General features: G+C 39.2%; 1 protein-coding gene across 1 annotated transcript in view; it reads right to left on the reverse strand.

Moving 5' to 3' along the window:
- Positions 1-944: 944 nt before the first annotated feature.
- LOC103621998 (vitellogenin-1-like) overlaps positions 945-23,811 on the reverse strand; it is a 44,410-nt gene continuing 21,543 nt past the window's right edge. The window contains exons 20-36 of the mRNA XM_008640882.2: positions 17,785-17,929; positions 16,034-16,253; positions 14,970-15,139; positions 13,904-14,327; positions 13,440-13,699; positions 13,301-13,357; positions 12,310-12,465; positions 11,114-11,320; positions 9,804-9,946; positions 9,144-9,282; positions 7,825-7,960; positions 6,934-7,120; positions 6,434-6,531; positions 5,760-5,854; positions 5,495-5,654; positions 4,147-4,308; positions 945-1,178 (exon numbers count right to left, since the gene is read on the reverse strand). Of these exons, the coding sequence (XP_008639104.1) occupies positions 1,060-1,178; positions 4,147-4,308; positions 5,495-5,654; positions 5,760-5,854; positions 6,434-6,531; positions 6,934-7,120; positions 7,825-7,960; positions 9,144-9,282; positions 9,804-9,946; positions 11,114-11,320; positions 12,310-12,465; positions 13,301-13,357; positions 13,440-13,699; positions 13,904-14,327; positions 14,970-15,139; positions 16,034-16,253; positions 17,785-17,929 (2,878 nt within the window). The 3' untranslated portion in view covers positions 945-1,059. The remainder of the gene's footprint in view (positions 1,179-4,146; positions 4,309-5,494; positions 5,655-5,759; positions 5,855-6,433; positions 6,532-6,933; positions 7,121-7,824; positions 7,961-9,143; positions 9,283-9,803; positions 9,947-11,113; positions 11,321-12,309; positions 12,466-13,300; positions 13,358-13,439; positions 13,700-13,903; positions 14,328-14,969; positions 15,140-16,033; positions 16,254-17,784; positions 17,930-23,811) is intronic.

Raw genomic sequence — 23,811 nt, forward strand, 5'->3', positions numbered from 1 at the left:
TTGCCCATGCTAAGGCTTCTCTTGGAAGAGTGTGCTGGCTGCTATTGCCTGTTATGGAAAACATACCATGGTTTGGTGCAAGGCTGATTTGCGACACAGGGTGAAGAGATATTGTGCCATTGCTCGGGGTTTGAAGGTGCCACCTATTCCTAGTCCCCTGGGGTGGGAGGGAATTACCTTTCTGCACAGTGAAAGCTAGCAGATTGACTCTTTACAGGTTAAACACAGTCTGACTGTCCTGCTTGTATTTTATTTTAGCTTTATGATGCTATTGATCTTACATATCTTTCTATATATTGCTTTTTGGAGTATTTGGAATGATACTTGATGCATTATTGTTCCCTGAAGTTTTTGAAGCCATCATTTTCATAAATATACAATAGGAGATGGTAAAGCAAAAAAAAAGTTCCTATTCACACTTTCAGTTAGTTCATGAAGCAACAGCACATCCATTGAAATTTAAATGAAAATGGGGACTGTGTCACACACTATAGCTCTCTGGAAAGCTACAGTGGGAGTCTAGCAGTCCAATTCATTCCTTTGTAGAATGTACTAAGGCTAATGGTCTTGCTGGGAGTAAAATATACTTTTTTGCAGAACGGTGCCAGGAACAGACGTTGCTCTTTACCAGAAAACATAAAAGAAAACAAATGCTTACTGTGTCTTTAGTATGCTAAATATGAAATTCTTTGCACAATGGAATGTTAGCAGTAGCCATAATCATGTTTTCCTTTCATCACCTAGTGAATGTAATTTTAAGAGAGGACTGCTGTAATTATATCACAGATAAAAGGGAGCAGAATTTCTGTATAATATTAGAGTCGGCCTGATTGTTTTGTTGATAGGGAAAAATAAAGAGAGACCACATGAATACTTATTTAATGAACATATTTATTAAGCAGTGCAGACTGTACATAATGCATTTGACTTTGCAATAGGCTTATTCTCTTCAAGCACCTTTCTTAATATTTGACAACAGCTATTATGTTCCCTTCTTATCTGTCCAGCTATTCAATTATTTGTGTGGTATGTCTATAGCACAACGCCAAAGAGTTTAGCTTAACTACAGCCGCCAGTGCAGGTACAATCAATGTCAGCATCCACAGACTCCACAACATCCTCAAATGCAGATTTCTTATCGCTGCTTTTCTGCCATTCCAACAGGCTTACAGCAGTTTCTGTCAGAGGAGTGAAGCCATTGTTAACTAACATCAAGCAAATTAACACATTTCAAAAAATACAGTTTTGATGGCTGTCAACTCCCTCATCAAGTAAAGAATGAAATCCTGCCCTCACAACTGACATCTAACTGACTCATTGACTTGGAACAAGATTTTCATCCATGATATAATTACTGTAATACTTCCCTAAAACCAAAATGAATTACATTTCATGAAGCACAAAGACAACAGGAGGCTGTGAAAGTGCTGGAGGTAGCCCCTGTCAATGTAAGACCACCACGTACCAATCCACATCAGCAATCGCTTTTTATGTTATTGCTGCATATCACCAGGTATTTCAGCTGACTATTTGTCGAAGTTCACTTCTGAAGGGTAAGCCCTTTGGAGAATTTTCAGAGGTTCATAAGCTTCTAATTAAAGTTTTCCATATACTGTGAAATCTGGCAGAGCATTGTCAGTTGCAGTATTAACCTTACCACACTGCTTTATCAACAGCAGCTTGAACAAGCCATATCCCTTAATGCTCAAATAATCTAAATGGAATAATGATATTCATCCTCCCAATAAATATTCCTAGCTAGTTGGAGGTTTATCATTGCATCTGAAAGAATATTAGGACATCCATTTAGATTAAGTTTGTATAATGAGAGTGCATAAAACTTTCATAATTTTACTTCCATTTGTTTTATTCCTTAGTTGGACAGTACATTTATAACATGCCATCTCTCATCACAGGGAAATATGGAGACTGCTGTATGAGTTCAGGTTGTATCAGTCACTTATCTTCTGAAAGGTTAACACTCTCCTTGGCTAAATTACTGTCCAACATTAAGCACGGGTTTTGAATAATAAAATGGATAATAAATATTTCCCAGAAAGATGCTGGAGATGCTTTTAAAATATATATATTATATTTTCAGCCTGTGAGATGAGAAATGCTATAAAATGTCTGAATTCTGTTTTTGATATACATTATGTCTCTTTCTCTTGGGCACACTGTGGGTCTCAGCACATTCATATCCATGTAGAAACAGTTTCCTCACAAACTGGATCATGGCTAAGTAGCTGTGATCCCCATGGGTAGGCCTTGTGGCATGTTTGAAATATAAACCAATATGTGGACTTAAACTTGGAGTGATGCCTGCCTCAGTCAAGTTCCTAAGGCTACAGTCTTGCTGATTTGAGTACAACAGGAGAAATTCTGCATCCTTGTAGCTCATTTTATCCTTTCTCTGCTGGTGGCAGTGATGGGGTGCTTCTATTTTGAAACATCAAACTATCATGTCTGAGTTCTCATATAAAGAGCAGAGAAAAATTCTTTGTCCAGTGTATGTATGTTCCTAGAGTGAGAAAGATGAGGACTTCTACTGCTTCTACTGCTTCTCCAAATCATCAGGCAAAGACAGAACAGTTTTTAAGTGCTGGCCTTGTATTTCTATCGATCCTTAGCCTAAGAAAAAGCAATCGATTTACCAAGCTAAAGAACAATAAATGGCATCCTTCTTCTTCCTTCTCTCCCTTCTCCTCTTTTTCTATCTCCTCCTCAGGATAAAGAGACAAATAAATAAATAAATAAGCCCTTGATTAGAAGTGTTGATAGCAGACTTCCCAGTCTCTGCTTTGGTAAATGAACCAGAGAAGCCTGCAGTTCCTCTAAAAGCAGCACTGGCTGCAACAACTAACATCTTTTTTTCTGATTTTCCTCTTTTCTCAAACAGTTTTGTGAGAGAATGAGACAGCTTTATTATAGCCTAATATTCTGAGGCAGTGAGTGGTCTAGGGTTATGACACTTCAGAGATACAGACTGGGATACACAATAGAAATCTGTGAAACATGGATATAACAAGATTTTGGAAGGGTTTTTTTTGTTGAGGGTGGGTTTTTCTATTCATGAAAGAATGCATCTATTCTCATTTCAGGGAGCCATCAGAAAACTATTAACACTATCACTGTGCTACTTGTTGAATAGGCTGTTGCAGATGACTATTATAGAGAGATTCTCTCTGCTTTTATGGCTGCTGATTCAGCACATTGCAGGTATTAATAACACAAGCAAAGTGCAAAGTTCTACACAGATGTTTAAATTCAGACATAAAATACCCTGTCCTCTCCAGTACTACTCAACAGAGGGGTGCATTGGCTCCAGCGAAACTACACTGGATTATCCCAACTAACAATGGATTTCGCCAACAATGGTTAACAGAGAAGAAACCACTTTGCTAGATACTTCCTAATGGCAGGTTTTCTCTAAGCTATATAGGTATTTAATTGAAAGATTTGGAAAGAATGCACCAGAAATATCTGTAGGTTCCAGGCTGGATTCTCCTTCCATGATTATATAACTTCAGTGTGAACCTGTGTTAGACAGTGCCTCATATCCTGATATAAATGAAAGGAGAAAAAGGCCTGTGGTGTTTTTTTTTTTTTTAAAGGTATGAGAATGTGTGTATAAAGTACCTTAAAATACAAACCATTTTTTAGAACAAGCTAGAGAAACTTCCAGCAATGTGTTTTTGCTGATGTATTGCACAGTGGCATAGCATGGCAGTCCAATCACAGCAGTCATGTCACACTACTTGACTGACTTTGGATTGCTTTGCTTGCCCTGGTCTACACAAAATTGCAGGCTGTAATGTGCATAAAAGGACTCAGTGTTGCTTATCTCAACTTTATGGAGGTCCTGAAGACATGACAAATTTTATTTTGTGATTTTATTGATCGCTGCTGCCCCTTCTACCAGCTCAAGTGTTTTTCTCAGATGATGCTACCTGCCATCACCTAACCCAGCTTTTAGCTGGCCAGCACTGTCAGCAGTTATAGCAAATACTAATGGGATTAAAAACAGCAGCTTGGAGAGGAGCTGGAGCAATACAGGTCTGTGCATGGCTGTGCTGTGTTTTGTTCTTTTGAGTGCTCTGACAGCTCCTGCAGTACGTGACATGCAGAGGGAGAAAAATACCATACCTTTTGGGAAGCAGTGGAAGCCAACCTTTACTGAAGCTTTTTCGATTGGAGTACAGTCTTTTATACATTTCAGTACTGGGTCAACAGAGTAGCACGTGGATTCCTCACCATCAATAGTGGGATTTCGATTCAGCTTCACATAGCTGCGCTGCAGCTTGCACCCTAAGAGGAAAAGGAAAGGTAGTTAAAATTGTAGAAATAAATCCCAATCGATCCTTGCAATAATAAAGGTCCATATTTTCTCCTCAGCTTTTATTAAAACACAGGTATCTGACAAACCATTTTCACAGTAGTGAGGTTATCAGGATAGGACAATAATAAGTTGAGGAAAGAGTCTGAAAGGGGAGCTATTTTTAAAATCTAATTGCACAATATAACCCAAATGGAATCATGTATACTCAGTTTTTTAGAACTACATAATACACAGAAAATAACCTCTCATGTCTGAAAGCTATTAAGAATAGATACTGCAAGCACAATGGCTACTTCATTGCATTAGGAAAAATGTCAACCGTAGTGAATGGATTAAAAAAAAGGCAGCATTTATATAATAACATCAAGAATAATTTTTGTATTGGATGATTTTTATAATGCTGCAATTATCTCACTAGAAAGGTATAATGTAACTTAACAGGATTCAGCTATGACTGTTTCCTGACACACAGATAAGTACAATTCTGCTGCCACTGAAGTCAAGGAGAAAGCAACCATTAACTTCAATAAAATTATTTCAGGTCCAAGGTAAATGGAGACCTACCAAACAAAACTGTATTGATCTCATGGGAGTCTAACATTGTTTTTCCATCTACATTTGAGATGAAGCTCTTTACTGAAGGAGTAGTTCTAAATATTTTCCTGAGATTTTGTTCTGCACCACATTTCCTCATGTGGTGCAGAACAAAAGTGAAAATTTTTGTGCTTTGGAAATTTACAGTAATGTATGATCTGACATTGCATTCATAGTTTGCAACTTGTGTGGTTAAATTAAGTCTGCAGGCAACAGCTGAAACAGTTTTGATACAGTGGTGAAAATTGTACTTTTTTTCAGTGGGAGCAGGATTAGGGTTGATTTTGCCTCTCAAGAAAAAAGCTACTCAGTGTAAGAAATAAAAATAAAGTATTTAACATTGAATTGCACAAGAGACAAAGACTTTTGCTGGAGTATATATTCACAAGCTGTGTTTTAAACAGTCAGTGGTTAATAAAGCTAAAATGGATACATATTGCTATTGAAATTTCTAAGTAAAAGATATCTGCTCCTTAAAAAAACCCCTATTTTCTAGCTTTCAGCAGAGGAAAAGTGAAATTATAATCTATCCAAGCATGAAGTTTTTCCAGATACACTCACCACCAGAACAGGTTTCTTCTAGCAGTACCCACGAATGAACAAATGCAGAACAGCTGTGTGCCAGCCTATGGTTTGGCATGAGGAGTTCATTGGCCTTTTCCCTGTCATTATTACCACAAACTCCGCAGGTCTTTCCTCTCATCCATGAAGCAACAGTAACCTGCAAAATAGCACATCTTTTTCATGAATGCTGTAGTGCTGGTCTATCACACTGGCAAGGTACTAGGCAGAAAGAAAGTGGTAACCTTGAAAGTGAGTGCAGTACCTTAAGATTTACACCATCAAAAGTCACCTTCTTCAGTCCCAGTGCTGGAACTTCCACAGTAACGGTTGCTCCATTTTTATAAATTTTAACATTGTCTGTAAAAAGATGGTGAAACATACAGTGATCATCTTAAATTAATGGAGAACTGTGTAGCACAAAAGTCACCACAAAGTGTTTTCCTTCACAATGATCATTTTGCTGCTACAGTTAAATATATATATATATAAATGGAGAGGAAAACCAAAAATAGAAGAAATAACATATTTTCAAATATATTCTACTGCTGTTACCTATAGTTGGAACTGACTTCTGTATCCAGTGTGCTAAATTTTGAAATGATGATGACAATGGTGGTGCTCCAGCTAAATGTCTGAACCAAAGCATCTCTCTGTGACTAAACATGAACATTTTTTCTGAACAATCACCAGCCGGGGTATATGATAAGAAAGGGCTTTATTTATTCACCTGTCACTTATGCTGGAGGAAGGTAAGAGTGTATATACCACAGGAAACATGAACGTAAGTCAATACAAATCTTAAGAATGTAGTCTTTAGTTTTTCTTCGAATTAATTCCAATTGTGTTTTCTTTACACTGAGATTTTTCTGTGAAATTTATAAAAACTTGATATTTAGTTCCCAGGTCAGTCCTGGAAAACTGGGTATCACAGCTTACCTTTTTCATACTCAGAACCTCCACTGTATGATAGAACTCGTTCTTCATTGCATGCCACAAGGAGAGATGAATTTGAGGCAGGACAAATTGTGATGTTCCTTCAGAAAAAGCAAAAATCAAAGAGGTTAAATTAGTGGTTAATTTAAAATGTGAAAAGTACAGATATTTGTGACTATCTGAATTTTGAATGGAAGAACAAGCAGTTTTCTTTCCGAAGTGCAAAATTCATTGGTACTTTGGGCTTTAATATTCAACCTTTTAAAAAAAGACAGCAGGGGGACTTAGTGAGCAAGTTATCAGATATTGGTGGCTGTGGAATTCAAGACAAGAGCAACTACACCAAAGAGCCTCAGATGAGGATCCCTTCTGGAAATTCTGTCTTTCCCCAGATGTCTCATTGAAAATCAGCTTCACCTTGGAACTAGAAATCTCCCACTCCCAGACTAACTCCCTGAAACTTTATACCTCATTTCTGAGCCCTCAGTATAAACCACACTTACGCTGATGTTGTATTTATGTGAACCTCTCTTGAGAAAGACTGAGGATCAACCTTTCTTGTAGTAATGATGAATTTTGGGTGTTCAGTACAGTCTTGAACCACCACCAGGTTACAGCTTTTATTGAAAGAATATGAATGGCTCACACGATCAAATGTTTTGAAATCTCTCTCCCTGATTTCACAAGTAGCTGCAAAACAAAACCAGAAAAGAAATGGCAGATATGGCCACTGTTTATGCTGCTGTGAACTATTGAAAGACATCCCTATGAGGCTGAACTAGCCAGCAAACAGGAAGGAAACTTCCTCACCTTCTTGGCAGAAGCCAGAGTCTGCAAGGACGTGAGACCACTACAAAATAACTACCTGCCATAGGCTATACTAGTATTGATTTTGATTATGTGCCAAATGCAAAACTCCATCTAACAGGGACTAAAATGTACGAAATTCTTGAGAAACTGGAAGCCATAGCAAACTGTGATAAAAACTCCCCATTTCCCACAGGAGTGTAGGCACCAACCAGGTAAGACTCACACGGCTGCCTCCTTTTCGAATAAAATCAACTGGGCAGAAAACTACAGGGACTCTCCTGTACCCATCATCTCATGCCTCTCAATGCAGAGTTGGCACCTTCTCAGGAGGGGCAAAAAACAACCTATAGTCCTTGAAGACAGGAGTGACTTCCAAACTCTGAATGTTTACAGCAGTTTGAAGTCTCTTCATTCACCTGCCAGAAAACCTGCTTCTCCATGAGGGAATGCACTGCTGAAAGCAGGGCTAGAGATGCTATGCTTCCCTAAAAGACCATCACAAGAAAAGGCAAGGCCCAGCCATGGCAGAGTATGGATCTACACACATTGCTTATTCATGAGACAAACATATAAGTAACATTTACATTGATCTTCTTGTGCTATTTGTGAAGCTATTTCAGGAAATAAATTCCAGGCAGTGATATCTCGAGCCTCGTAAGCTGAAGATGGGCCTAAGGGCAGAGTGAATGGCAATCGGAATCCCTGACAATAAAGTGTTACCTGAAAAAGCAGAAATGAAAATACATTAAGATAAATTGAACCATATGCTCAAGATATGACTGCAAAAAAGCCCTACTCTTTTCTTGAAAAAAAAAAAAAAAAAATTCTTGAAGATGTATTTCTATGATTGCAGTTGTGTTAGTCTCTGCAGAATGCAACCAAACCTTCACCTTTTGTGAGGAATCATTATCATCTCTTCTAGTCATACTTCCTGACTTTTTGAGAAATTGTTAAGAACATTGAAGAGTAACTGATGGAGATGAGTTTAAGTGATATTTGAGTGACTTAAAAAATAAGGTAATAAGTTGAATAACTGAGATGATGGATGTGTTTGGAAAAATGAATATCATCGATTAAGGGCTGAAAACCAGCATGTTCAGCACTGGGGTAAGATCCTTCACTGTAGCTACAAATTATATTTGCCAAGAGAATCAAATGAATGCCTAATGTGCCTACCTCTTCATTATCACACATTAAAGATCCTGCAATACTGAAGCACCATGGAGGGTTAAAGACACACTAATTTCTGTGTGTGAATAGCTAGCTGTTATTAATTTACCAGAGATCCATAGGGGAAATTTTTCAAAGAAGTGCAGAGGGATTTGGTGGAGAAAGACCAATTAATCAGTGGGAGTCTTCAGACCCCGCCTGTGCAAGCTGCTCTGAGAGGGTGAGTAAATACTCCAGTTTGGTTAGGGCAGATTTGTATTTGTGGCTTTCTCAGACCAGTCACATCAGGCATGGTTACTGCAAATGTGGGACTGGAGTGCCAACACACACAGATGCTGTTTGTGGGTGCAGCAGAGTGTAAAGTGTTCTCAAGGCCCCCACCATCTGCTCTGAGACCCTCATTCAAGAACTAGTCACGCTGGGTAAAATGCATACAGGTGTGAATACAGAGCAGTCATACTTGAGACAATTTGGGCCTCACTGCTGTTCTCAGAACGCAAATAAAGTATTTGACTACAGAGTCTGATTTTCAGCTCACTACTACACTGGACCAAAGCAGCACAAAATCAAGAGAACTGTTGTATGTATTTCAACACCCACCTAATGTATTCAGGTATATAGCAGCTTCTCTAAAAGGGAGTATTTTGCTTTTTGTTTCTTTACATTAAGTGTCAAAACATTCTAAGTTGAAAATCATTCAAGGTAAGAATAGGAAAATATAAATTTAAGGTACCTCAGGAGCTTTAATTACTGTATCAATTGTTCGTGGAGATGTTGCAGCTGCTCTTACTACAAATTCATGAGATGGATTTCTCTGATGTATTTCTGAGAAGCCCAACACGAGTGCTGCACCAGGAACGTATTGCATGAATCTAGAGATAAACAAGATGTGACAAACTCAAGTACATGAACAAAAGCACACATGGGATGGTAAGAACTACTGACAGATCTGAAAAATCAGGAAAAAATGGAAGAACTGAAAAGTCAAGGAAATAATACTTTGGGTCAAATTAAGTGGTTGATTTTATCCAGAAGAAATACATTGGTTTTATTTTGCCTGTTTAAAATGGTTATTTTTTGAGATTGAATAGAAGAACTTTTTAAAACAAAAAGGCATTTTGAACTGAAATATGAAATGATTAAATAAGGAAAATGAAATCAAGCATACTAAGCTTTTAAATATTTGGAGGCTATCATTTAATATAACATGTGGACAAAGTAGAACACATTCATAAAAGACTTGTGTGCCACTGAACTTGTGGTTTCCATCCAAACACTGCCTGGACAAGTACGTTTGGGTTAAGAAATTTCATCCCATTCTTTCAGTGTTTTTTCAAATGCCAAATACAGTAAAAAAGTAAAATAAACACTTATGAAAGAATGAATTACATACACTGAGCTTGTCTTTTTTATCCAGGATGGAAGCTTTTCCCATTGCACCTTCAGCTGTGCAGCTGGCTTCCTTGCCAGTTGTCCTGTAGTAGCCACGGCTGCTATCCTGTAATCCCGGCACTCCTTGCCCCACCTCAGTCTGGCCTTTATAAACAGGGAAACAGTCAGCCAAATTTCAGAAAAGAATCCCAGAACAAACCTTGACCATTTCAAACCACAAAATTTTCTTCCACCAATTTGTGCATTGATGCTTAATATTTCCAATCTTTCTTTTGCTCAAAACAGGCTGACAGAGAAATTTTGACTTCTTCATGCAAAATCTGAGGCATAGTAGGAAAAAGGTTTTGTGGTCTGTGCAGAAGTACATGTACATGTTCCTGTCTCAAAACAGCCACTGAAACATGCTGAGATTTCCTTAGATGTGGTAACTTCTTAATCAATATGTACTTTTTCCTAGAAGAGGGCTGCACTAAAATTTCTCTTCACCTTCCCCAAGACCTCCTGAATTGAGCCCACCCCACTTTCTTCAATACTGAATATCATGCTGAATTTGTTAATTACAGCTGCAAAGAGCAAAGGTTTGTAAATTTCTGCACAAAGATCTCTTACTCTAAAAGGGTCATGGGAAACACAGGGATATGCAAAAAAAGGAAAGACCTGTTCCTTCATTTGTGATGCTCTCTCAGGCATCAACCCACTATCCAGCTTTGCTTTTTCCATCTTTTCATAGAAATCCTAAGAAATACAACACTGTAAATGCATTTGCATTATGAGTCTTTTGAAATCACAGTATAGTCTGACTTGGAAGGGACTGAGAAGGATCATAAAACTCCATCCAGAAGGAGTTAAACTACTAAGTGAACGGCCCATACAGGGATCAAATCCAGGGTCCTTGTTATTAATACCATGCTCTAACCAACTGAGCTAATCCAGGGGTCAATAAATTATATACAGAAAAACAGGCAGATTCCTGGACAAGAAAACTCATAGTAGAGCAAATAATAAATAGTGGTGAGGAAGTCAATTTTTCAAATATTTTTATGCTTCTACTGGTTATATTTTGATTTATCTTGAAAATCAATATTTTTTGCCAGATTTTAAAGTGTCTGAGTAAATTTTTTTTTACTCTTAATCTATTTCTAGTTCAAAAGAATGGTGAAAGCGAGGAACATTTTCTGAAACTTCACCAACTTTGTGAAACATTTAAAAATAAGTATGCCTTTCCTGTTTAATACTCCTAATCAGCAGGTTCTCTGTGCTTACTCTGGGCTTTGTAGATGTCTTTCTGTGCAAAGCTGCCTGTGCACTTACCTGTGCTTTCAGAGGCAGTATCACAGCATCAGCACACGCTTTCCAATTGGTTTCAGCCAGCTGAACCACAACTAGTTGCACATCAACTTTGGCAGCATCAGAACGAACATATGCTGTAGCTTGATAACCTTGATTTCTGTTGTCACTCCTTACTGCCTGTGCCACAATCGTAATGCCGGGTGGAATTACATCTCCCAGGAAGCTGCGCTGAAAAACAGCCCCCAACCATCTGTGCTTAAGTATTTCTGTGTATTCACTGGAGAGCCTGCAGTCCAGTTAATGTGTGCTGATCGCAGGCAGCAGCCCTTGTCCTTCATCAGTTTAGTTTGCAGCACATATTTCCATATCCCCAACAGTTAAGGATAAATATGGTTGGAAACTTAATTATTTAAAGATATGATTATTTTGATGAGGGATCCAAGACTCTTCTAAGCTATCTTTATGCATAGTAAGATTTTGTTCATTATTCTAATGTTTCAAATAGCTGCCTACAGTGTCTACTAGAGACATTCAGAGCAGTATACACATTCACAGCTTATTTTACTATACTACAGTTTCTTCAAGCCAATCAAATATTTTGAAATCCTTCTTAGTACCAGAATTCCCCTAGACATTGCCTGCATTTGCAGAGCTATTTGTTCTATTATTATGTAGATACCTTTATGCAGTACAATTATAGAATACTAAGTGCATAATTGTCTTGGGGTGACAAAAGGTAAAGATGATCTGTGCATAATGGGCCTTCACATTTACCAACCAGTAATGTCCATGGAAAATCTGATTTTAGTTATACTCTGCATGCACTCATGACCCCCAATCTACATTTAGAAATAATTACGCAGACTTATTTATTTCCTCCTCCTTTTTACCTAAAGCAACTGATTTTGCATTCTGGGCTTTCATGGGAAAAAGAACATTCTTTTCCCTCACAGCTACATTCCCTTCAACTTTTATAATTTCCAAATCCAGGCTTTCACATACTGCAAACACCTTCAGAAATGAAGGAAAAGAAACCAGCAAACAAAAACCTGAACACAAGGGAACTTGAAAATTTTTTTGGGGGGAGAGGAAATATCTCAATGAACTTCGACTTTCAATTTACAGACTTAGGCTCCCTCCTGAGCCTAACCCCCTCAGCTGGTTAGTGCCAGCACATCTACAGCTCCCGCTCAGCAGCCAGCTAAGCCTGGCTAGACTCTTTTGCTCCTCCTCGAGTTGTGGGCAGAATTTTCTCCATGATGGTAGCTGCTGCTGCTACTGCTGCTGCTACTGCTACTGCTGCTGTTTCTCTGGCTGCTTCCTGACTCAGAGGAAGATGATGATGAACTGCTTGATCCTTTATGATCTGGATGCTATGAAATAAAAATAGGTTAAAAATGTATGAGATGGCCTCTAGTTTTACAGTGTAACTATCAAAATCAGAGATGTCAGCCTCCCTTTATAGGTGATAGACATATCTAGAGTGTTACTTTTATTTTCATATATAGACATGAAATATGTTGGCTTGGAATGTGCCTCGGATCCACCTCGACATTTCTGCTGAAAGAAAGACTGCATAGACACTGATTGCAGACGGCAACATCACACTGTTCAGGTCTAATGCTAGGGACAATGAAAAGTGGCATTCAATAAGTGGTCAAATATATCCATACCCAGAAAAAAAAGAGACTACAATTTATGAAAAACACTATAAATCATCATCTTCCTCTTTCACAAGCAGGATATGTAATAGATGTAACAGGTAACACCTACAAAAGCCACTCCATTATCACCCTTCTAATATGTGCTGAAAATAACTTGTGCCATAATGCATACTGAACCTGGTTTCTGAAAAAAATCCATGTAATGATTTTGCCATGGTTGCCTAAGAACTGTGGACATAACTGTTTGCATTGGAAGGTCCAGCTGTTTTATCATTTCCCCATCGTCTTTGTTAACCTAGCTTTGGCTGCATTGAACTTTTGTGTGTCCTGACCCAAAGTTGAGGATTGCAAGTGCTGCAACACCAAAAAAATGTAGTGTAATAGCATTTTAGTAATAAATCTGCTTTTTTTGTTCATCATCAATATTGTTATTGGTCATTATGGAGTGGTCAAGGGAAATGGCCCAAACAAAGCCCTTCAGCAACAGGCTTGATCACATCAACTGTAGCTACCATGGCAATGTGCACTTGAATTAGGCACCTACCCAATGGATGTGAGCAGACCTGAAGCGGAGACTGTAGACTTTTGGAAGGTGAATGTCCTGCAAAATTCCAAAAGAAGTTATTACCTACAGCTCAGTCAAGATCACCTCCTAGCAGAAGTCAAAGTATTAGACATTTTACCCATTCTGTAGAAATGTCCTGACCGCTGCCACTGTTCACTTGGGACTTGATGTGTTTTGTCTCAGCTCGTTTGTCAGATTTGCTGTGACGATGGGAAGCACCAGAGCTTTCGCTGCTGCTGCTCCTGCTGCTACTCTGTGTTTTAGGCTTCTGCTCACGGACACTTCTCTCTCCTTCAGCAGCACTGGTAAGTGGAAATGATGTGGTCTTGGACTGCTTCTTAGCTTTATGCTTTATACCAGATGCTTTGCTGCTGCTACCTGCACTGCCTCTAGTACTGCCTTTGCTGCTGCTATTACTGCTGCTGCTGCTGCCCTGGCTGCTGTCACTCCTGCTTCTGCTGCTCCTACTGCTGCTATGCTTGCTGCTGCTATTCTTACTACTACTGCTTTTGCTACTGCTACTACTACTGCTTTTGCTACTGCTACTACTACTGCTCTTACTGCTACTACTGCTGCTCTTACTGCTACTACTGCTGCTCTTACTACTACTGCTGCTGCTCTTACTGTTACTACTACTGCTCTTACTACTACTACTGCTGCTCTTGCTGCTACTACTGCTGCCCTTGCTGCTACTACTGCTGCCCTTGCTGCTACTTCTGCCACTACTACTGCCACTGCTACTACTACTACTATCACTACTACTGCCACTGCTACTGCTTTTGCTGCTGCTACTGCTGCTACTACCACTACTGCTGCTACTGCCACTGTCCCCAAAAGGGTAGAACTTCTTTTCTTTGGCTTTGGACTGCCCTGTTTTCAGATTTATCTGGGTGCCTCCCTGTGATGCTCTGTCATCAGAGTCGCTGCTGGAGGGGCTGCTCTTTGTACTCTCGGCACTTCCACTAGCGCTGCTGGCACTGGACGAGCTTCTGTATTTTCTTGTCCTCTAGTCAAGGGTAACATTGGAAAAACAAAATTATTTTCTTGTGTTCCTGCAGAACGGCATAAGTAAAATCAGATGCAGACACCTCTGAATCTCTGCTGCCTTAGAAGACAAGGTGTATGCTTGATAATCTTCTTGCAACACATCACAATCACTCAAAGGCAATTTCATAATAATGTGTTAAACCCACACATAAGCAGACCAATACCCCAAACACTTTTGTGCAAAGAAGCACATGCAGCAGTTGTTGACTGCACAAGTACATGTAACTGGTATCAGTAATGACAATGTTGTAGCTGTCACTGTCTCAGGGCAGGTTGTATAGCTGGTGTCAGAGCATTTTGCTGCAGCTGCAGTAGCTGGAAATAACAGACTACTTTTTGGCCACACAACAGCTATTTAATCTCTTACAAGAGATTTTCAGAAAAGCATACAAAACCAACCTGCTCTTTCTAATGTCTTTCACTTGCAGAAAGGATGAGTGCAAACAAAAGACCTGCAGAAAGACTTGTGTGCCCAAAACCCTGTCTTTATTTTCCATTTTGGCATAATACCTAAACAAAGGAAGCTACTTAGTAAAAGAAATATAAATAAACTTTGTGTAATGTCTCCCACAAATCCAGAAGTGGAATTTTGCAGCAGTACCTGATCATCAGTGTCACCAAGGATTTTCTTCACTTTTTTAATTGCTTCTTTTCTGGAAGATGCTTGTGTCTCTGGATCTTCAAATGTTACTAGACGTACCATTTTTGTAGGAGCTTGGTCTCCTGCTTGAATTGTGACTTGTATTTTTTCAACAGGTGCCTCTGTGTAAACTGAAATTGCATGACAATTAATATTACTGTTACTATTAGCAACTGAATGAGAGAATAAGCCAATTTTACCAGCATTTATTTAGCCATTTTTTCCTCAAATATAAGTGTTCAATGATTATTATTGGTATTGAGCAACTTTGTTATAAAATTTTCTCTAATAGCTAAAGCACATACTGACAACCAAATTTTAAAATATTACCATGATACTGGATTCTTTTCAAATCAATAAACAGAATAATCTTGCAGATTTAAGTTGACCGAATTGGATTGCTTAAAGAGATAAACCATGGGTTAGAGAAGTAAACGTCAGAGAGGAATTGAGGCTCAACACTTGAGCTCTAAAGAATGGCCCAATGGTTAGGCCGTTAGTTTGATACTTAGGAGACCCAGATTCAGTGGCCTGCTGTGCTTTTATTTCTTATGATCTTGGATTAAGACATTAAGGACTAGATCCTGGCAGGGTTAATCCATAATTCCCTTTTAGAGTCTGGGTTTTAGAATGTAGCTACAGGACACTGCATCAGATCTGTTGTCCATGTCCAATTGCTTCATGCTTGCATCCCAAATCCGATGATTCAGGATGCATCAGACACACTCTGCAGGCACAGATCAGCTCTGCTTGACGCTGGCCATGCTGAGCGACATTGCTGGGAGAGCTGGGAAATTGCTGCTCAGGCAAGTGGGGGAGAAATGGATTTCTGCTGTGAACATATTCTGTTGGCCAATACTGGCAGGCCTGGTACTTCCAATGGTAGATTTAGTGGTACTTAAGATGCAAAAAAATACATATGTATATATACATCTATATCTATCTATCTATATATATCTGTGTGTATATACACACGCTTCTACCACCCACACATTATTTTCTTTTTTGTGCCCAGTTGTATTTACCTGGCTTGAAGCTCACTTTCAGGGCATGCTCTCCAACTAGGTAATAAAGAGGCACATTTTTGATAAATGCTGCGTGTACACTTTTCTTCTCAATGCACACTTGAATTCCAAATGTACTTGCATTGAAGCACACGGACTGAACAAATGGCTCTTTTCGGGAAGAAGAGTGTCCAGAAGAAAAAAGATTTCCTGATGACACATCTGCTGCAGACTGTCTGTCCTGTTAGGTAGCACATATGTCAAGTTAACTCAGACAACAGTGAGAGGAATACCTGGATGTTATGCATCATATTTTGGTAATCATTATATGTATTCTGCAGGGGGAATTAACCAGTTTATTGGAGATAGCAAGGCCATGACATAGGACAATTTGGTTTTAAATTGGACAAAATTATCATCTGAATGGGTCGATTAGACTACCTACTGTAAAAAGAGCTTCAGGCTATAAGAATGGAAAATTATATCACAAATTAATTCTAAATATTTAATTTTGTTTTCCTGGAATACTAGACAGTGTTAACATGTTCTTGAAAAAACTGAGTGTGCTTTAGACTGACTGAAGTCTTTCTTTTGATTTTTAATGTGTCAGACAACTTTCGACTACATCCACAAAAATTCTGACTCAGATGAGGTCTGACATGAATGTGATACTGTATCAATTAAACGGTCAAAACATATCATATATTAAAACTTTCCTCTAAAAACTATGTAATTTACATGTACTAAGCAATGCTTGCAGAAGAACAAATTGAAATTAATTAAAATCGGAATCAAATCCATGAAATGAAAACTATGATTTCCTGAAGCAATGAAGCAAATACCTAAAGACACATAATCATAAGCTTTCATTTCACATGTAATTCAGGTTTGCAATTAATTTTTTATGCAGTTTATAATGTCTCACAAGATTCCAGCCTTGCATGAGCCCTACCAAAACCCCTGTAATTTCTAGTGATATTGGGAATTCTCCACTCAGTGCCATTTTTCAGTTGCTGTTCATTTAAGAATAACTGCGGAGTGCCGAGTTTTCAGGAAGGGCAGCACAGAGACACAAAGCAGGAGAAAGCTTGTTCCAGGATATTGGAAACTGCTATCACTGATAGCACATTTGTCTATTGACTTCTTCATAGGAAAGTGCTGCTCTTGTCCTCTGTGCATCTCTTATTTTATCTGAAAACCCTTCAGAGTTGCAGGACGACAACAAAACCAGAACAAGACAGTGTATTCCTCGCTTCTGTCAGTCTTTCACTGAACGAATGGTCACACGACGCCTTCACAACGCTGCCCATCTTAGAAAGCCTATCCTAGCTTTTATGGAAACCTCGCTCAGGAAGTTGTGACACAAACTGCAATCTGTCCTTGAATCAGGATACTTATAAGCATTAAATTCAGCTGTACAAGTTGAGCAGTGGAGCATCTTGTGGAACATTTGTGACTGTTGCAGGAATGTGATACTTGCATAATGGTTGCAAAGTCCTTTAAAGATCGTGAGCCTGTAGATGGCAGTGCAAAATTAATTACCAAAGAAAATACTTTTGCTCTAGAAAAAGTGTTGCAAGTCTGATGTATTACACTCCAGATTTTAAAATAATGTCACTATAGGGCTATTTGTGTTATTAGATTGAACTTGACTTATTTTGAGTGAAGCAGCATTGGTCAGAGATGAATTGTGCCCTTTCCCAAAGAGAAAAGAAATGGTTCCCTCCTGTTTAAAAGCCCAAAAAAGAGTAGTCAAACACTACATCAGTTACCCTGATGTTATCAGTCTCGTCTGATGCAGAATCTGAATTGAAGGACGTCTTCATTATGTCGGGCACTGCTTCAGGTAAAAGAACTGCAGTCATCTTACTAGCAGTCAAATCCCCAATATTTCGTGTAACAGCAAATGTCTTAGACCTGCAGAATAAACATTAGAGGAAACGTGTTGATAAAGCACTGCTGAGGAAAAGACCTGAATAATGCCTTGTAGCCTGCACTCAGCACAAAGTATCATACCTTGCAAATTGCATTACAGATATTTACAGCATCCTTCCTGTTAGCTGTGGTTTCAAGGACTGCTAAGAGTAAATAAAGACCCAGACCAATCTCAGGGGCAGATAGCTCAGTTAGGCTTTTAGAACCATGCGTACAGGTTAAAAACATTGCAGTTGGTCGGATCTTCATACCCTAATTCCATGAAAAGCAGCACACTTAGAAGCCTGGCTATGGATTACATTATTAAATTTTTGAGTCTCCTATTTTGATCTCCTGGACTTTTAAATTTTTAAACTCATCTTCTGTGTGTTCTCTGCACTAGCCTTAGTTCTAATTTAACATTATATTTGGAAAAATACTACCGTAACTTCAAAAACAGTCTGGGGACTGGTGGCTACTCAAAGCTGTTTCCTGTACAATTTTTATTGAAGAAAGGAGCATGAAATCATTAAGTGTCTCCAGCTTGATTTAAATTCACTGGTACTCATGGCTTGGCCATGACTTGGCAAGACATCATGGAGAGTTGTGCAGGAAGGTTAAAGAGCCTATTTTATGTAAATACATTCAGTACATTGTTTCCAGTGTTGTAAACTCCAATTGTATTAGTCAGGATCCAGGATAAGTGATAAAAAGTGCAGCATGAGACTGAAGCTCTCACAGCAAAATATCCTGAGCCCCTGGCTTCATACCCACATTCTTCATGGAACTTGTTCCAGTGCTGTGAACTATGAGTTTTGTTTTGGGACAGAGAAACATCTCGAATGCTGTGTGCTTTTGAGAGACGAAAGCCTATTTCTCTCAGCTATTAACACTGTGCTAGCTCTATCTTATTAGCCATTTATCAGTTAACATCCATCTCGAAATTCCCCATGTGCTCTTTCTCAAGGATGAAGCTGATCTCTTTGCCCTGGGGCTTTTGTGGTCTGCCAATGGAGGTGGCTGCTGGGACAGTGAATGGAAAGATGGTCTCAAAATGGTCTCTATTTTAATACGGTCCACACTGTACTAGCCTGAGCAATTCCGATCTAACCTATTTGAAAGATGAATTTGTATTCATTTGATAGCCCTCTCTTCCTCTTGAAGGCTCCTACCGTGCTGTGTGCAGTGTAAAGCGCACAATTGCTCTTCATGTGGAACACCTCAATAAAACGTGTGTCACCTGTGGGCTTTGTTTTCTTTTCCATCTCTCTCTTTTTTTAGATAAGGACATGACAGCAACGCTCCATGCTGGGTGATAGGAGAACCTTGAAGAATGGAATCTGAAATAAAATATTCTCCCTAACAAGCTGAGGGATAAAAGAAAATACAAATCAACTTGCATTTCAGGTGGTTCATCTGGGTAAAGAGACAAAAAGGGAAATGGTTTTATTTTAATACCATTCAATAATTCAAATGACCACTGAACTGTGGGCTGGATCCCCAAGCAGAAAGCCCTGGGGTTTCTCTTCCAATTTTTTTTAGTATTTTTATGCCAATAGTCTACTCCTGCCACCTAATGAAAGTGGAGGATCGATTCCTCCCTGTTGAGCACAGAGAGCCGACAAATGTAGCTGCATCACAGGTGACACATGTCAGAATCACACGGAACAGTAAAAATAGGCTACAAGTGCCTGCTCTGGTGCTTTAACAAGAAAAAACAGTCACAAAGAAGGCCTAAAGCTATGGTATGAAAGAATCTGTTCTCTCTGATCCCGCACAAGGGAGAAAAAATAAAAAGAAGATTTTCCAATATGTATTAGCGCATTTTTTGGATGAGAGAAGAAGCTGTGCTATAATATAAGCCAAACTCACTGCAGGGGTAAGGGACAAGCAACTCAGCTACGTTGGACCCACTGATGTTTCAGAGAGTGTGGCCTTACATGCATCCCTAACATGGGGACAGAAGAGTTCAAATGTCTGTTTAATACAAAAAAAAATCAACAAAAAACTATTTTCCCAGGTTTTAAAACACAGCATGACATCACATCTAAATAAGTGAGATGCAAGAGAAAATCAGCCAGCCAGATCTTTAGCTCTCTTTCTGCTGTGGTGAAACAAAACCTTCTGCCTTTCCTACGCATCTTCCTTCCAACTTTAGTGCAAAGGTGTTACAAAAACAGAGACTTGGAGGCCCAGGTGTTTCCCTTTTCTGCCCCCCAAACACACCTTGCTGCCTCACAAGATCACAATGTACACTGCCTCTTCTGCATTTTCTGCTACACGTGGTGTAAACATGTTGGACAAAGAATTTTCTAATTTCCTGGTTCATCTTATTTATAAGATGCCTATGTGAAGCAATTTCTGGTTATCCTACAGTTAAAACAAGCAAAAAACCTTATGATACAAGCTCTATTCAAGATTATGTATATACTTCCATAGTCTGTCATTATGAATATGTGCATATGTCATTATGAATACTAGCAAAGTGCATTCTTTCTCCATATTTATACTTTAATCACAAAGCTCTAATTTCCCCTGAAATTTATTTGATTTTTACTTTTTGTAAATTTTGTTTAAAAGTATGTTGAAGTAACCATCTGTAATATACTAAATAATTATGTTAAAAGAGTCTTAAAAATAACCATTATTTTTAATTAAATTTAACTTTGATAGGATTGAATTGAAACACATGCTATATATTCTCTCCATAGTACGATTAATTACTTTGCTCTGATTTTTGCTACAGAGAGAGTTGAGCCCATAATGTGCTGATTTGTCTTGGGAATGCAATCTCTCTATCACCAAAGTTTTCTTTTTTTTTCCTTTTGAGTCTGTGATTACTTACCTGAATTTCTCTTTGGCTCTTGAAAATTTATATAAATCCCACTGCTGTGACAGGTTATAACCTGTATGGTTTGTAGGATATAAATGAACTTAATGCTATTGAAAACTGTTTGCTTCCTGTGTCTGAATGTGAGAGATGATGGGGAAAATAATATCATATCCTACCTAGCTTTAATGACATGGGACTGTAGAAGGTAACCCGCTGACCATCAAGACAGTGCCCAATACTAAAGAATTGTGAACAGAGCTCACAAACACATGAAAGATCAATAGCTTTCTAGAACTATTTCTTTAAATGGTGAATTTAAAGCTAACAAGGGAAAGTGTCACAATATCTCTAAAACATTGACTTCAATTGGATCTTTATTATTTGTTAGATCTACGCAAAAGGAAGAAAAAGACTATGTTACACTAAAATTTTTAACCCACTCTATACAGCATATCCCTCTCTCTCTCTCTATATCTCCTTTCTCTCTACCGTGCCTTCACACCTTTAAGATTTTACTTTGCTTGGTCTTTGACCTCCTCAGTGATGTGCTTTGATGTTACATTCTCTAGTTATTGCTTTGCCTTCACTTGCACTCATTGCTGTTTCATTGCTCTGTGTGGTTTCCACTGGCCATTTGTTTTGTAACAGTGAATGGGAATGCTTTTTGGAGAGAAATTGATGGTGCTAGAAGTCATCTAGGGAGTATTAGCTTTCTCATATACTTGGCATTATGGAGCTATTTCCAAGTGACTACTTCACTTTATAAATGGTAATGCTGCAGGGTCTAGAGCAGGGCTTGTGCTGGAACTCATGGGCTTTTCTGCTGTAATAGCTTGTTTCTGATACTGACTTGCTTTCTGCTTTATGGCAATGCATTTAACCCTTTTTTGTGTCTCATTTGATCTCCCCTTAAGTCAAAGGAGGAAAATATTTTTTATTTGTTTGCAGGGAAGATCCTCCTTCTAATATTTCTAGCTCTGCTTGAGGCTCTAAACTCCCTATCAGTATTCAATATTCTCATTTCAGTTCAGTGTCCTTATTGAGTTCATTAATATCTGCCTCACCCTCTCTAACAGTGAGAACTAGTGAGAGTTGGTGCCTGCTGTCCCTGATGACCTTAGAAGCAGACTGTCCTGGCCTCCATAAGAAACTGAACCAAAAAACCCATGCAGCTAACTTTTGATCTCTGAAATGCTGAGACACTCCCTACTCTGCACGGAGAGGACCTGATTACAATCACACTTGACAGAGTGGAGGAATTGTCTAGGGAGGAGGATGAGATGTCAAATGCACGTCAAATGGTCTGTGACTATCAAAGGGCAAGGGAAAATAATGATTAGCCTAACTGGTGGCTAAATTGAGGAGACCTGCAGAGCATCTCTGGGCCAGCAGCCATGAATGCTAATTGCAGATGGATCAAGCAACTGAGCTCTTTTGTTACAGCTGTATTCCTAGAGTAGAAACTTGTTAACATTTCAGTGGTTTGTATAATCGCCGATTTCTGTTGTCAGTGAAGCTTTTTCCTTGGTGATGAATTTTCAGCTTCTCTTTCTCAGGTTTTTTTTCATGTGTGGGCGTGTAAAGGTTTTCTAAGTTTGGTCTACTGCTTTGATTCCTTGGACTTTCTGTTTCCTCCCACTCTTTGCACTTGTATTTCCATCTGTTTTCATTTGTTTGGCATCTGGCTACAACAGTTTTCCAGAGTGTATTGTAATTGCATGCACTGATAATAAATCAAGGAGACCTAACAGATAAGAAAACCAAATGGCAGCCACAGGGGAACAAGGTAAAACCATAAGAAACACCAAACCCTCTATGCTTCAAGGCATTGTCATAGGTTAGCAGGCATAGTCCCTCCCGGCTTGTAAAGGGGTGCTTACAGCTTCCTCTATGACCTGACAGAACCTATCAGCTGGCCAGTTTGAATATGGACAATTCTTTGAGCCACTTAAAATTGTGACTGCCTCTGTGATCCACACTTAAGAATAGAAACCCCGAGGCAGAGGGTCTGTCTTGTTTTTCTGGTGCTGGGACAGGTGGCTGGGGGCCCCGTGTGGGGGCCAGTGGGCCCAACCCAGGCTCTGTTTGGGCCAGGCCGGGCCGGGCCATGGCCATCCTGGAGCCGATGGGCCCTGTTCCACCCACGGAACCCCCCACAGCTCTGCTGTGGGCAGCCGGAGCAGCTCGGCTCTCCCCATCCCCACTGCAATAAGCCACATTCCAGCTGCAAGGCCTAGGTGAGATTAACCCTTTTAGTGCTGTGAAGAGCTGAAAACCTGAGGGAAGAGAAAGAGGAGATGCTTAAAGCTGAAATTCTGTTGTGAAGCTATGATATGTCAGAGTACCCGTTGTAATTTCATGAAGGCATGGGGGCGGGGGAGGTTCAACTCGTGCTTGTGAGCAAAAGCACCTGTGCTGAGATAGGCAGATGCTGAAGCAGCTGTAATTTCATGAGAAGTTTGGATGGGGAGAGATGGAAGTGATGAGGACTTTTGCTCCAAATGGGAAAGGAGAAAACCTCAGTTCCTAGAGATGCTCCCAGAGATAGTCCTAAAGATGAAGATGAGGAAGACCCTTTGCTCCCAGGGAAGGAGAAGGGCTTCTGTTCTTAGAGATGAAATGCTCCCAGAGATGGGTGAAGAGAACTTTTGTTTCTGAACAGCTCAACCTTAAAATTGTACCCCAAAAACCTTCAAGAGTGGACCCTCGAAAGCAGTTGTGGGAAAAGCTGCAAGTTGGGTGAAGGGACTCACATGCGAGCAGAGAGACTCCTCTTCCTAAATGGACTGAACAAGGTTATTATGGAAGTGGTAAACAGACTGAACATCTCAAGGGTTGTCTTTTTACATTGTCAGTGGGAGAAGGGAGAAAGGTAGGGGGAGGAGAAGAGTTTTGAAGGTGTGGTATAATTTTTTTTCTTCTTTATAAATTTCTTTATATTCTTTCAAGTTTGGTGCCTGCTTTGTGTTTCTCCTAATTCTTATGTCACAGAAGATAAACAGTAAAGAGTATTTTGGACTAAACCACTACACGCATCAAATGCAAATATAGA

This window comes from Corvus brachyrhynchos, unplaced genomic scaffold (assembly GCF_000691975.1).
Source record: "Corvus brachyrhynchos isolate BGI_N302 unplaced genomic scaffold, ASM69197v1 scaffold48, whole genome shotgun sequence".
Taxonomy (NCBI): domain Eukaryota; kingdom Metazoa; phylum Chordata; class Aves; order Passeriformes; family Corvidae; genus Corvus; species Corvus brachyrhynchos.